The 15,860-nt window shown below is 41.9% G+C and overlaps 1 protein-coding gene across 1 annotated transcript in view; it reads right to left on the bottom strand.

Annotated features, from left to right (window-relative positions):
• Positions 1–15,860, bottom strand: part of LOC145351960 (eukaryotic peptide chain release factor subunit 1) — a 57,400-nt gene that overhangs the window by 16,453 nt on the left and 25,087 nt on the right. Inside the window, exons 2-4 of the mRNA XM_080201794.1 lie at positions 6,112–6,287; positions 2,149–2,288; positions 615–753 (exon numbers count right to left, since the gene is read on the bottom strand). Coding sequence (XP_080057920.1) covers positions 615–753; positions 2,149–2,288; positions 6,112–6,287 — 455 coding nt within the window. The remainder of the gene's footprint in view (positions 1–614; positions 754–2,148; positions 2,289–6,111; positions 6,288–15,860) is intronic.

The following is a 15,860-nucleotide window of genomic DNA, read 5'->3' as shown; positions in this document are numbered from 1 at the left end:
TACAACTATTTGGCAAAGTACAAACACAAGAACAGTGATAACAGTGCTAAAAAGAGTTAAAATTAGTTCTGCCCATCTGACCCTTTCAGCTAATGATCCTTAATCCCAGCTTCAGGTATGGTGTTGGTTTTTGCAACAATTCTGGCTCATTAGTACACCTTATAGAATACAGAAATTTCTGTACTCCAGTTTAAGTCTAAATATGCATTTTAAAATACACAAACTTGCATGAGACCAACCTCCTCCTTGTAGCACCCTGATGGTTAAACCAGCTAATGTATTATGTAGGAAACAACAGATCAAAACTTTGGGTCCTGTTATATTAGGTTAGTTGATCTCAGCAATAAAGTTCCTCAACTTTGATCTTAGGGCCCTGAACATCTTGAGCAGGAGGAAATTGAGCTTGAAATCTTGCTCCTGGTCATTATCTAATGACTAACTGTAGTTGCGTGAACTCAGATGGAATAGGAATCGGCACTAGCTGAATTGTTTCAACATTCCTCCTCACAATATGACAACGTTCAAGTTAAATTCAAAATTTCACTGGGGGTGGGGGGGAAGACACAGGAGGTTTCTCAGAAGTTTTAACCATAGGTTCCTGTCTCCCTTCTTACCGTGCTTCTTTGGTAGATCCACAGTGAACTTGTGTAGTACCTCCCGCGTGTTACCCTGGAGAGTACCGAACAAAGCCCCAGTACCATCAATTACGATGAACCCAAATTTGCTGTCATCTGACAATAGCGCAGTGAGAGCCTTTCAAGAAAAGCAAAATAAACAAATTCAACATCCAAAATATCCACTGGCAATATCCATTTGTAAAGAACAGATCTCAAGACACAGATGGTACTGAACAATTGACTCAACTTGGAACAAAGAGCCTGCCGACGCAGTGAGCAGAATAAGTTTGCTTAGGGTACTCAGGTCACATTCAACAAGTGGTTTCACTTGTCACTCAGCAGAAGCTCGAGTGCTCAAATCCCATCCAACGACTTGACTACATAATTGAGGCAGGCACTCCCAGAACTGAGGAAGTGTGTAATATTGGAGATACATTTTTTCACTTGCAACATGCAACTGAGAACTTGTTTGCCTCCCATATGCTGGGCATAAAAAGGTCCCATGGGAGCATTTTGAAAAGCTGGGGCCCTCTCCATGTCCCATTTAACCCTCAAACAACAACTAAAAACATGTTCACAATCACAACTGTTTGTGGGAGCTTGCTGTGCACAAATAGGCTATTTTGACTCCATTATAACAGTGATGACAGTAACCGAAAGGTGTATAATTTTTTTTTTCCTCCAATAGGCTACTTGTTTATAATGAAAATCTGGAAATTCCCCAGAAAGAGAATTTCGAACAAGTGGAGTCGAAACAATTAGGGAAATGGGTATGTGTGTGTATAAGAGAGAAAATTAGCCAACTAGGGAGATGAGGGATGGCAAGGACAAATTCTGGATAAATGGTTTTCCTTCGTCCAGGATCAAGAGATTTCCCTGCCTGTCCAATTTAGTCATGATGTGGGTATGCCGGCGTTGGACTGGCGTAAACACAGTGAAAAGTCTGACAACTGTCTGAATGGAGAGAGAGAATGGAACTCTCCATTCACCTGACGAAGGGGCTAACCCCAAAAGCTTGTGAGTATATTATCAAATAATAGGTTGGACTAAAACCTGGTGTTGTCAGACTTTTCACTGTCCAATTTAGAACAGATGAGAATTTACAATAGGGTGATACAATGACACACTGGCTAGCACTGCTGCCTCAGCGTCAGGGGCCCAGGCTCAATTCCTGGTTTTGGGTCACTGTGTGCGGAGCCTGCATATTGTGTGGGTTCTCTATAGATGCTCTGGTTTCCTCCTACAGTCCGAAATACATAGATGCAATGGCCATGCTAAATTCTCCCTCAATGTACCTGAACAGGTGCCAGAGTGTGGTGACTAGAGGATTTTCACAGTAACTTAATGTAAGCCTACTTGTGATAATAATAAACTTTAAGATGAGGAATCAGACCAGTGACTCACTGGTCTGGGCAATTCAACATTGACATTTAACAATTGGGTCACTAGGGACAGCTTAGAAATAAGCAGCAATGCACTGCAAACATACTGAGAGCTGGCAGCACAAGGAAAAATTACCAGAAGTACTTACCTCTGTGTGAAATTTATTGTCACAGAGGTATAGTGATGTGTTAATCGGTTTGAAGGGCTCAAAATCAATGTTAACTTTCTTTTCTTTGCCTTCTTCTGTTACAATTGTTCCACAGTAGACAACCAAACCATTAGGTGGTACTATAAAAATGACAGATACAGAAAGGTCAAGTAATCTTGTTTAAAGTAAACAGTTCCACCCAATTCATATTTCCAACTGTTCAGAAAAAGTGAAAACATTGTGCCCGCTATCCCGACTTTCAATTGCCAAGCTGACTAAACTTGCCATTCCATTTGAAATTACACCTGCATTAAGACTGGCAAAGTACTTGAAGTGTGTGCAAAGATGGAATTTAACTCTAGTCTCATTTTAATTGCCCAACTTAATAGCACTGCAGCTATTAATATAATCCAAGTATTGCTACTACACTGGTTTAACATTAAGTGCCAATATAGCAGAAGGAAAATAAGATCTTTGTGCTTTGAATTCATCACCTTGCACCACTCTGGACCCACATCCTATTACATATAATGTCAAGCATTTTGGCCAGGTATTGAGTAGTAAAAACATGCAACCCAAATTTAAACAAGACTTAGTGCCATTATTTCACAAGAGGTTTGATTTCTTAATAAAATAAACCTCACTCAATCTCGAAGGACTCAAGTCTCAGCATTTTTCACAGGCCACCATGCCCTCAGAGAGCACCTTAAACTCTTGGCCAACTCCAGTGCAATTTCCACAACTTCACATCAGGTTAGAACTGAAATGAAAACAAACTGGTAGCTATGTATTATCCTATTGACTATTGTTGAGTCAAACCAGCTTTGACCAGAACAGAAACTTTGTTACAGAGAGCATTGTACAATACTGAAGCTGCTACCAGCATTTTAATAATGTTCAGTCCTCAAATGTTTCTACAAAACAGCACTAATCATTTTTGATGACACTAAGTTTTCCCAGTATTGTAATGATAGTGGAGTTGGCATTATGAAAAAAGTCCATTCTTGTACTTCTGAACACATACCTCCATTCAATTGGAGGGAGTATGAAAATGTCAAACATTAAGTTGACTGAATTTTTTTTCAAAAAATGCTTAAATTGCATTAGCATTAATTTTTCACTGGTCGTCATAAGAGGATAGTGTCTGGATCCCAGTACAATCTTGTCAAAAGAGATGTGACTGGGAGCAAATGCTCTCCTTCAACAGAGTCAGCAGTGGTCACTCATTGAAAGACGGCAGTCAAGGTAGCTCACTTTAAAATGGATGGTTATGGTCTGTTATGGCAGCATAAAGCAAGATGATAGCGATAAAGAGAATTATGGAGACAGAACATTTAGTCATGAGGTGTGTGTGTGTTCAGGGAAGCACTTTGCTGGAGTTACTTATCAGGGTCATGTTCTTTTTTAGACCACTGTATTGGTAACATTACAGATCTAACTGCTTGAGTAAGTTCTAAATATGGAATGTTGGTGGATTTTAATACTAGAATAATCTCATTTTACAATGCATCAGATATTATGCTTATTCCAGCAACAAATTAATTCTTTCTGCTTACACAGCTCTATGATTGATGGAAGGCCATTGACGGTATTTTCATTTTAATGACATAGCACTGGATACCTAGATTGCCCTGTATCTTGATGATGTCATCACGTCTCCATTTACAATTAAGCATGCTCCATTGGCAATGTTATTGTAGGGACACGCTGCACAGACATTAGGCTCCAATGACCAACAGAATATAAAAGCACAGAACTCCATTGCCTTCCTAATAAAACATTAATTTGTCTTAATTTAGAACAAAAACAAAGAAAATTGTATGGGAAGAGTGATGCACAGGTCAAATATTTTTAAGCACTATACTTTGTCCTGCTTTTATAAGATGGATAAACTGGGAGGGCAACTTGTAATTTTTACACCAGATTTATTAATTTGAGAGTTGTCTCATGCTTTATTAGACTGCATAACTAAATTCACAGATGTATTTCTGGACATTTTCTCAATTCAAATGGACACAATATGAACACAAACATTCATTAGGTTCACTGAATCGCTTTTAAAAACAATCTTGGACGGTGTTGTCATTAAATTTTGACGTGCCATAAGATCTTAGTGGCACTGTGACATTGTTTAATGCTTTGCGTAGTTTAGATTACAATGTATTCAGACGTACAATCACAATAAGGATTTAAGACAGGAGGAAATGTTTTATCAAAACACTAGTTTTTTTTCCTTCAATTATTGTAAGCTGTTGCGTTACAAAACCAGGTCAATTTTTTTTTACACCTAGCTCCACCGTTTCTTTTTCTCCATGATTCAGCTCGTCTCCCAATTCCTTGTGTTTTTCTGGGCTTATTCCTTGCTGGGTCTGTACTTCTTCCAGTCCACCTACCTATGTCCAGTTTCTAATTTGTTAATCTATTCGCCATCACGCACTGCTTCCTTGCTGGCTTGAACCATAATTTACTTCTGTCTGTTTATTCTAAACTTAATCTGTATGGTTGAATCATGGTCATTAATTTGGACTTTCCACTGAATAACAATCAGGCTAGGAATGCTGACTGATTTTTGTTCCTGCCAGTTAAATGACAAGATCACGTGAAGCTCAGTCAATGTACCAGGTCAGTTACGCTTCACCCACGAAGCCAAGAGGAGGGAGACTGAAAATAATTTTTCAACACAAAGTGACTTTAATGTGTCCATTCACCACAAAAAAAATACATAAGAACATAAGAACTAGGAGCAGGAGTAGGCCATCTGGCCCTTCGAGCCTGCCCCGCCATTCAATAAGATCATGGCTGATCTGTCGTGGCTCAGTTCCACATTCCCGCCCTCTTCCCATAACCCTTAATCCCCTCTCTTATCAAAAACCCATCAACCCGCGTCTTAAAAATATTTAGCGAGGTAGCCTCCACCACTTCAACGGGCAGAGAATTCCAGAGATTCACCACCCTTTGAGTGAAGAAATTCTTCCTCAACTCTGTTCTAAACCGCCCCCCCTTTATCTTGAGGCTGTGCCCCCTAGTCCTACTGTCCTTTGAGTGGGAAGAGTCTCTCCACCTCTATCCTATCCATCCCATTCATCATCTTATACGTCTCAATGAGATCTCCCCTCATTCTTCTAAACTCTAACGAGTACAAGCCTAGTTTATTCAGCCTCTCCTCATAGCTCAACCCCCTCAACTCTGGTATCAGCCTAGTAAACCTCCTCTGCACTCCCTCCAGGGCCAAAATATCCTTGCATAAGTACGGTGCCCAAAACTGCACACAGTACTCCAGCTGCAGCCTCACCAATGCCCTATACAGCCGCAGCAAGACCTCCTACTTTTATATTCAATCCCCCTCGCTATGAAGGCCAGCATCCCATTAGCCTTCCTGACCACCTGCTGCACCTGCAAGCTGGGTTTTTGCGACTCATGCACGAGGACCCCGAGGTCCCTCTGCACCGTCGCCTGCTGCAGTTTTTCTCCACGTAAGTAATAATCCTTCCTACCATTATTCCTACCAAAGTGGACCACCTCGCACTTGCCAACATTAAATTCCATTTGCCAGTTCCTGGCCCATTCGCCCAGCCTATCTAGATCCTTCTGCAGACTCTCCACACCCTCCGCGCAATTTGCCGTTCCACCAATCTTGGTGTCATCAGCAAATTTCGACACCATACACTCGGTTCCCTCCTCCAGATCATCTATATAAATGGTAAATAGCTGAGGCCCCAGCACCGACCCCTGGGGCACTCCACTAGTCACCAACCGCCAATCCGAATAGCACCCATTGACCCCCACTCTCTGCCTCTTATTTAACAACCAGTCCTCTATCCACGCTAACACCCTACCCCCAACTCCATGTCCCCTGACCTTCTGCAATAACCCTCGAGGTACCTTGTCAAATGCCTTCTGAAAATCAAGAAAGAATCATACATCAACCCCAAGGAAATTGTGAAAAATGGAGAAAAGACTGACCTTTATTGTATAGTTTAAGACGCTGCTGCACAGATGTAATGGCCCCCAACACAGACAGACGGTTCACCCGAGATTTGATGTTTGAGGCAGTACCAAATTCATCCGCCAACATCTTTGCTACTCGTGAGATCTGGTCTTTGGGAGGAATGATGAGCGAAATCATACTGGTGCCATTCCTAAAGAAACCACAAGATGTCAGTAATACTGAAAGGACAGAAACATTCTTGAATATGGAAGATGCATGTCAAAGATGGTAACGTTCAGTTCCATTTGCAACAAGTAATCAAGTGGTTTGTGTCCACATGCAGCAAGACATAGACAACATTCAGGCTCGGTGGAAGAGAATATTTGCATCACTAAATACTTGGCTATGGACATCTCCTGATGTTCATATGGTATTGCAATACCATATGACATCCACTGACATCTTGGGAGATCCCATGATCAGAAATTTGGCTCAACCAGTCACAAAACTACTGTGGTTCCAAAAGCAGGTCAGAAGATTGGCATTTCAAGGCAAGTGATTCACCTCCAGACTTGTCCACCATCTGCAAAGCACTAGTCAAGTGTGCGATGAAACACCCGCCACTCTCCTGAATGTGCAAAGTTCCAAAAACTCAACACTATCTAGGACAATGGGCCTAACCAATTAACCACCCTTAAACATACATTCATTCTTTAATCATTCTTTAGCTGCAGTGTGCATGCTCAATAAAGTGAACTGCAGCAATTCAATGATTCTTCAAATGGTACCTCAAATCTGCAACTTCTACCATCCAGTACACTTAGGGCAGCAGGTGCATGGAAACACTACCATCTGCAAGTTCCCCACGTCACACTTAACATCCCACCTAACAGCATTGCAGGGTTACCCCCTTCGCATGGAGTGCTGCATTTCAAGGCAGTAGCTCGTCATCACCTTGGATAATCAAGGATAGGCAATAAATTTAAGTCTGTCAATGTCACCAACAATCCATGAACAAAAAAATTCAAATGAAACCCGACAAACATCTTCATAATTTAACTCTGAAGAATCTGTTATAGAGACCAAAACACAAATATTAACTTGTATGGCCTGAAGAATTTATCAGTTCTCACCAACTTTATGGTGCTAGCTGTGAAGCAGTTCTTGCTAACAACAAACCCAAACAGCATGAGAATCACATGACTTTAAAATAAGTACTGAATATCCAAAATCATAGGTTACACTGGCACAACTTAGGGCTCCTGTTTCTGACTGCCGGTCATGTACACGTGGTTATTGGGTAAAATAGGGCCTTCATCCTGTTGAGATGGAGGAACACAGGAATAGTGGGAAGCATAACCTATTTTCAAAGAGAAACTTGAAAGCGCCACTAAACAAAACCATTTTACTGTACTCCGAGTGGTAGCTCTTGGTAGTAAGTCTTTCCTCTGAGTCAAGAGGTTGTGGGTTCAGGTCAAACTCGAGAACAGGATCTCAAGAATTTAGGCTACGTAGATATGGAGGGAGAGATGCTGCCATTCAGTTGAAACATTAAGCCAAAGCTCAGTCTGTGCTCAAGTAAATTTAAAACATCACACAGCACTATTTCAAAGAGCACAGCGGTCATCCTCCACATCTCAGTCAACATCATAACAACAGATTTTAAAAATTCTTTAAGGGTCAGAATTTAACGCCCATCTCGAATAGCCCTCGAGATGGTGTCCATGAGCCACCTTTTTGAACTGCTGCAGTCCACTGGCATAGGTACCACTGGCATAGTGCAGTTAGGAAGGGAGTCCTAGAACTTTGTTGCAGAGACATTGAAGGAACAGCACTATAGTCCCATGTCATAATGGCATGTAACCAGACATGAAGCTTTGGGTGGCAGTGTATCCAAGTGCATCTGCCCTCATCACTCTAGGCAGTAGAAATCATGGATTTGAAAAGGTGCTATTGAAGGAGCCTTGCTGAATTGCTACAGTGCATCTGCTGCCGCTGTGGACACGTGGTGGAAAGAATCAACGTTTAAAGCTGTGGATGGGATGCCATCTGGTCATTATAAGTGCTGTTTTGTTGTATCTTGCTAGGAACAAGTAGGCTGCTACATTCATATATTCATAGTGATAACGTTTCCAAAGTACTTCATTGATTGTGAGTGCTTTAAGATGTCTTAAAATTGTTTAAGCTGCAAATAAATGTAAGATTTCTTTTTTGTGCAGTGATCAAACAAATTAGCTCTGTGTTGCAGCCGTTATTCTGTTGGCTCTGCCACTTCACATTCTGTGCTCTATGCCACAAATGAGGATGTTAGCTGGTACAGACAAGTGATAGAAAAATATTTAAGGGGATACTTTCCAGGATGATCAACCACAATGGTGTCAACACATGTTCATAGCAAAATCATTCTACCCAACAGTATTTTTCAGCAGTGAAAAACGTTGACAAAAAAAGCAGAACCTTCCCCCTCTTTTCTCATACCAATAATGTAGTTGTTCCTTTGTTAAGATCAAAAACAGAAGTAGCAAATCATTCAATCATTTGATAAGATCACAACTGACCTGATTGTGGTCTCAACTTCACTTTACTGATTGTGCACCACACCCACCCCATCCTCCTCATCACCATATACTTGATTCCTGGGTCAAAAACTTGTGCCTTGAATATATTCAATAATTCAGCCTTCACTGCTCTATGGGGAAGAAATTCCAAAGTCTTAACTATGAGAGAAAAAAATTCCTCATCTGAGTGAAATGGGAGGCCCCTTATTTTTAATCTCGGTGTTCACAGAGGAGGACGTGAATAATTTGCTGGGTGAGAGTGATGGAAAGATGGTACGAGTGGAGGGCCTGAATGACATTATTGTTACTAGAGAGGCAGTGCTCAAAAGACTGGAGGGACTGATCCCCAGGACCGGATGAAATGCATCCAAGGGTTCTGAAAGAAATGGCAGAGGTGATAGTGGACGCCTTGGTGATTATTTTCCAAACATTGCTGGATTCCGGGGAAGTGCCGGAAGATTGGAAAACAGCTAATGTTGCGCCGTTGTTTAAGAAGGGTGGCAGGCAAAAGGCAGGGAATTATAGGCCGGTTAGTTTAACGTCTGTTGTAGGTAAAATATTAGAATCTGTCATCAAGGAGGAAATAGCGAGGCATCTTGAGGGGAATTGCTTGATAGAGCAGACACAGCACGGTTTCATTAAGGGGAAGTCGTGTCTGACAAATTTATTGGAGTTCTATGAGGAGGTGTCTAGGGCGGTGGATAGAGGAGAGCCGGTGGATGTGGTCTTTCTTGATTTTCAGAAGGCGTTTGATAAGGTGCCGCACAAGAGGTTATTACAGAAGGTTAGAGGGCATGGAGATGGGGGTAGGGTGTTAGCGTGGATAGGGGATTGGCTGTCAAATAGGAGGCAGAGAGTAGGGGTCAATGGGTGCTATTCGGATTGGCGGTTGGTGACTAGTGGAGTGCCCCAGGGGGTCGGTGTTGGGGCCTCAGCTATTTACCATTTATATAGATGATCTGGAGGAGGGAACCGAGTGTATGGTGTTGAAATTTGCTGATGACACCAAGATTGGTGGAACGGCAAATTGTGCAGAGGGTGTGGAAAGTCTGCAGAAGGATCTAGATAGGCTGGGTGAATGGGCCAGGAACTGGCAAATGGAATTTAATGTTGGCAAGTGCGAGGTGGTCCACTTTGGTAGGAATAATGGCAGAAAGGACTATTACTTACATGGCGAAAAACTGCAGCATGCAACTGTGCAGAGGGACCTCAGGGTCCTTGTGCATGAGTCACAAAAACCCAGCCTGCAGGTGCAGCAGGTGGTCAGGAAGGCGAATGGGATGCTGGCCTTCATAGCGAGGGGGATTGAATACAAAAGTAGGAGGTCTTGCTGCAACTGTACAGGGCACTGGTGAGGTCGCAGCTGGAGTACTGTGTGCAGTTTTGGTCGCCGCACTTATGCAAGGATATTTTGGCCTTGGAGGGAGTGCAGAGGAGGTTTACTAGGCTGATACCGAAGTTGAGGGGGTTGAACTATGAGGAGAGGCTGAATAAACTAGGCTTGTACTCGTTAGAGTTTAGAAGAATGAGGGGAGATCTCACTGAGACATAAGATGATGAATGGGATGGATAGGATAGAGGTGGAAAGGCTCCTCCCACGCAGAAAGGACATTAGGACTAGAGGGCACAGCCTCAAGATAAAGGGGGGGGGGGGCGGTTTAGAACAGAGTTGAGGAGGAACTTCTTCACTCAAAGGGTGGTGAATCTCTGGAATTCTCTGCCCGTTGAAGTGGTGGAGGCTGCCTCGCTAAATATATTTAAGACGCGGGTTGATAGGTTTTTGATAGGCAAGGGGATTAAGGGTTATGGGGAGGGGGCGGGAAAGTGGAACTGAGCCAAAACAGATCAGCCATGATCTTATTGAATGGCGGGGCAGGCTTGAAGGGCTAGATGGCCTACTCCTGCTCCTATTTTTTATGTTCTTATGTTCCAGACTCCCCTCAAGGAGAATCACCCTCACAGCATCCACCCTGTCCAGTCACCCAAGAATCTGGGTGTTTCAGTATCATCTCATTCTTCTAAACACCAATGAGTATCAGCCCAGCTTTTCCTCAAGAAAACCCTTTCATTCCAGGGGTTTTTCTGAAAAACTTCCATTGCAATTATAACCTTTCTGAAGTTAAAGAGACCACAACTATTTGCAGCACTCCAGATGTGGTCTCACTAACGCCCTGGACAGCTGCAGCAACAAACACTCCCCTAACTGCCATTCCCCTTGCAATAAAGGCCAAACATTCCATCTGCCTCCCAAATCACTTGCTGCACAGTTTCCCACATTATACACCATCTGCCTGATTTTCGCCCATTTAACCATCCACATTCCACTGCAAACTGTGTCTTCTTCACAACTTGCTTTCCTACCTATCTTTGTCTCAGAAAATTTGGGTACCATACACTCAGGCCCTTCGTTCATGTCATTAGTATAGATTATAAAGAGTTGACATCAGGAGTGATCTCTGTGGTATCTTCCTAGTTCCAGCTTGCCAATCCAAAAACAACCCACGTATCCTGACCCTAATTCCTGTTAGTTAACTATTCCACCATCCATGCTAATTTGTTACATCCAACACCATGAGCTCTTGCGCAGTCACCTTTTACACAGCACCTTTTTGAATGCATTTTGGAAATTCACATACACTACATTTGTTGTCCATTATTCACCCTGCCTGTTACTTCTAACAACTCGAATAAATTATTTCCTTTTCACAAAACCATGTTGATTCTGTCCAATTATATTATGATTTTCTAAATATCCTGCTACAAACTCTCATAGATGCAAGCATTTTTCCAATGGCAGATTTAGGCTAGCTGACTTGTTTCTTGCTTTCTGTCTCCCTCCTTTTTTGAATAGTGGAGTTACATTTGCCATTTCCCAATCCACTGGGACCCCCGCTGAATCCAGGGAATCTTGGAAGATTATAAATACTAGTCACTGTCTGCATCCACCAGCTCTACAGCCAACACTTTCCTCATCAGCCTTTAGTCCCAAAAGTTTTTCCAATACTTTTTAAGCTCATCCACCCCTTTTCACTCTTGATTTTTAACTATTGACATTTTTTGTGCTTTTTATTGGGAAGACAAATGCAAAATACAGCTCAGCATTTGTCACATCCTTGCTTTGCATTAATTCTCCAGTCTCCCCCTCTTTTCAATTCAGCCACTGTTTTTATATACAGTAGATCTCTACAGGTCAGGTTCAACTTGTTACCACAAATTGAGAAAGAGACAGGAAAATTCACAAAGGAATACATTTTGCTGAGTTATGAAATACCCCGTCAAACATCTGTCTGTAACTATCATATCTTTTAACCTATTTTTCCAGTCCCCTTTCTCCAACTGTTTTCGTACGCTTGTAAATTGCCATTATTAACGCTCAAGACCCACCCTCAACTAAACATAAATTCTATCATGTCTTGATCACTCATAGTAAAGGAGTCTCTTGGGCATGAGATCATTAACCCTGTCTCGTTACATTTGCAAGTATAAAACAGTCTGCTCGCTTGGCTCGAGAATGCATTGTTCTCTATGCCATGAACTGATCTTCCAAGTTACCTTTGCTAATTTTATTTGTCCAATCTCTCAGATTAAAAATGATCCATTATTGAAGTATCATTCTAAAAAACTTAATCACTTATTCATAAATAATATGTCCGACACTATTGTTACTGTTCAGAGATCCATGAGGTATTCCCACAAGTGACTTCTTTCCTTGGCTATTTATCATCCCTTGCCAATTTGACTCAACATCTTGCTTTTTTGAACAAAGAAAATTTCTAGGACTGTACTAATCTCATCCTTTAATAAAGTAGCAACTCCACATCCTTCTCCTTTCTTCCTGATCATTTGAAATATGTTCTTGAATATTCAGGCCCATCCCAGGTCAGTTTGCAATCACTTCTCTCCAATGGCTATTAGATCATATTTATGTGCTATCAATTCATTAGTTAATGCATGCATTCAGACACAGACTTTAATTCTAGCATCCTTCAAACATTGCACTAGCAGACAAGTTCGTATACTCTGTCCTTTACAGTCACACTGGTTATCATTGTCCATACTACTACCCAGCTCGATTGAACATACAAAAACTACAGCACAAACAAGCCCTTCGGCCCACAACTTGCACCGATGATATCCCTAAATACGAGGCTTACCTATAACCCTCAATTCTATTAAGTCCCATGTACTCATCCAGAAGTCTCTTAAAAGACCCTATTGAATCTGCCTCCACCACCACCAACGGCAGCTGATTCCACTCACCCATCACCCTCAGTGAAAAACTTACCCCTGACATCTCCTCTGTACCTACTCCCCAGCACCTTAAACCTGTGTCCTCTCATAGCAAACATTCCAGCCCTGGGAAAAAGCCTGAGAATCCACCCTATATCTCTCAACATCTTATACACTTCTAGCAGGTCACCTCTCATCCTTCGCCTTTAAGGAGAAAGGCCAAGCTCCCTCAACCTATCCTTGTAAGGCATGGCACCCAATCCAGGCAACATCCTTGTAAATCTCCTCTGCATCCTCTCAATAGCTTCCACATCCCTCCTGTAATGAGGCAACCAGAACTGAGCACAGTATTCCAAGAGGGGTCTGACTAGGGTCTTATAAAGCTTCAATATTATCTCCCGACTCCTAAGCTTAATCCCTTGATTATGGCCAGTACACCATACGCCTTCTTAACCACATCCTCTACCTGCGAGGCCAATCTAAGAGTTCTATGGACCCAGACCCCAAGGTCCTTCTGATCCTCTACACTGCTAAGATACCCTTGGTATTATACCCCTTCATCCCATTTGACCTGCCAAAATGGACCACTACACATTTATTTGGGTTGAAGTCCATCTGCCACTTCTCCACCCAGCCTTGCATCCTATCTATGTCACGCTGCAACGTCTAGATTCTTTCTTTAGATCTCCCCTAGAGATCCCTCCGCTTATTTAAACTAAAGCCCTCTACAGGCCTAGTTACACAGTTCATCAGAACATTCATCCAAGCGTGGTGAATTATTTTATATCTGCTCTATATGTGTTAACTTTTAAAAAAATATTTGATTATTGGTACATGTATTAATAGTGAAAAGTATTGGTCCTTGTGCACTATACAGGCAAAGCATACCATTCATAGACAGGCAAACAAGAGAGTGCAGATTGTAGTGTTACAGTCATAGCTGGGGTGTAGAGAAAAATCCACTTAATGCAAGCTAAGTCCATTCAAAAGTCTGACAGCAGCAGGGAAGAAGCTGTTTGAATTGGTTGGTACATGACCTCAGCCTTCTGTACCTTTTTCCCGAAGGGAGGAGGTGGAAGAGAGAACGTCCAGGGTGCGTGGGGTGCTTAATTATGCTTTGCTGAGGCAGTGGGAAGAGTCGAGAGTCAATGGATGGGAGGCTGGTTTTTGTGATGGATTGGGCTACGTTCACGACTTTTGCAACTCTGCAGTTTTGGACAGAGCAGGAGACATACCAAGCTGTGAAACAACAAGAATGCTTTCTATGTTGCACCTAAAAACTTGAAGCTCTCGACCCTTTCTATTTTGTCCCCATTGATGTAGACAGGGGCATGTTCTCCTTTATGCTTTCTGAAGTCGATGACAATCTCCTTCATTTTGTTGACATTGAGGGGCAGATTATTGTTGCTGCACTAGTTCACCAGGCTCTCTCATTGCTGTTCTGTCATGTCATTGTTTGAGATCCGACCCACTATAAGAACTATTATTACTCACCAATTTAGTTGCTCAAGTTGGGGAGAAACGAAATTCCATGTTCTTGTACTGCTATTAGTTAGCTCCACTGAAAGTACTTTAAAATTACACAAATTGCAAATCCAACAGGCAAGCCCAATTAGTAAATGTTCACCCTCCCATCAGCATTATTTTAATCCCATGTGCCCACCTCTCTTTTATATCTCTTTATTCCACCTTTTAAGCAACCTAACTTATTTTCAAACATTAACATGGCCTTTGCTTCAACCATTGACTTTGGCAGTGCATTTCAGAGTCACACAACCCAATGGGTCAAAAGATTTAATCTGTTCTTTGTCCTCAATCTGTCATCCTTTAAGTTTTTAAACTTTGTCCACAGTCCTAGATCTCGAAGACAGTCCATTTTAAACACTGCTATCAATTCATCACAATCCACTCTAATTAAAACAGCCTCAATTTCTCCAACATTTCTACAGGTGCAGCATGGTGGCACCGTGGTTAACACTGCTACCTCTCAGGGTTGATTCCTGGCTTCCGTCACTGTCTATATAGTGTCTGCATGGGTTTCCTCCCACAGTCTGAACGATGTGCTGGTTAAGTGCATCAGCCATGCTAAATTCTCCCTCGGTGTACCCAAACAGGCAGAGTGTGGCAACTAGGGGATTTTCATTTTAGTGTTAAAGTAAGCCTACTTGTGATACGGATAAACTTTAATAAAGTTTATTAATTTTAAAGTTAAACTACACAAAGTTAAAATTTTTATTTTGTCATGAACCTTCACTGTATCCACTCTATTATGTCATAACCCTTCCCATGATTTGATCACTAAACTACACAATGGCCTTAATAGATTGATACAAAGGTAGCACGTGTAGAGTTTCACATGCAGGATTTCAATGATCAGTCATCTTTGACTCTCTTGACAGTTGAATAGCCCATCTTCGCTTGCTGTTCAGGTTGAGATGATGAACAGCCCTGAGGTCAAGTTTTCAAAAAGCATTCAGAGATGCAATAAGACAGAAAGCATTTTCATCAATGCTAGATTTTTGAAAAGGGGAATGGTCTTCTCACTAAATGAAACTGTGCAATTCCTTGCTGAGAATCATGCGCTTCTATTCTTCCTACACACTTAAGCCGATGTACCCAACTGATGATGCCCAACAAAATCTGACTCGCAGCAAGGGTCACTTGGGCATAATATCTTTTCACACCTGTTAGCAAATGACTAATACAGTAACATGTTGTGATGCAAAAAAATAAAGGCTGAAACTGGAGAATCACAATCTTTACTGTGCAGAAGACATTCAGCTCATCAAGTCTGTATGGCTCTCTGAAAGAGCGTTATGAGTCCCATTCCTACCTAATCCCTGAAACCTTGCACATTCTCTCTTCAGATCACAATCCAATTCCCTTCTGAATACCTCAACTAAACTAGTCTCCATAGCCCTCTCAGGAACTTCATTCCAGGCTCTAACTCGTGGGTAATTTTACCAACGATGAAAGCTCACCTACCAGCTCAATTA

Source organism: Carcharhinus amblyrhynchos, chromosome 13 (genome assembly GCF_965287045.1).
Source record: "Carcharhinus amblyrhynchos chromosome 13, sCarAmb.v2.hapA, whole genome shotgun sequence".
In the NCBI taxonomy this organism is placed as follows: Eukaryota; Metazoa; Chordata; class Chondrichthyes; order Carcharhiniformes; family Carcharhinidae; genus Carcharhinus; species Carcharhinus amblyrhynchos.
The sequence above is the reverse complement of the archived record's forward strand: the minus strand, read 5'-3'. Positions and strand labels throughout refer to the sequence as shown.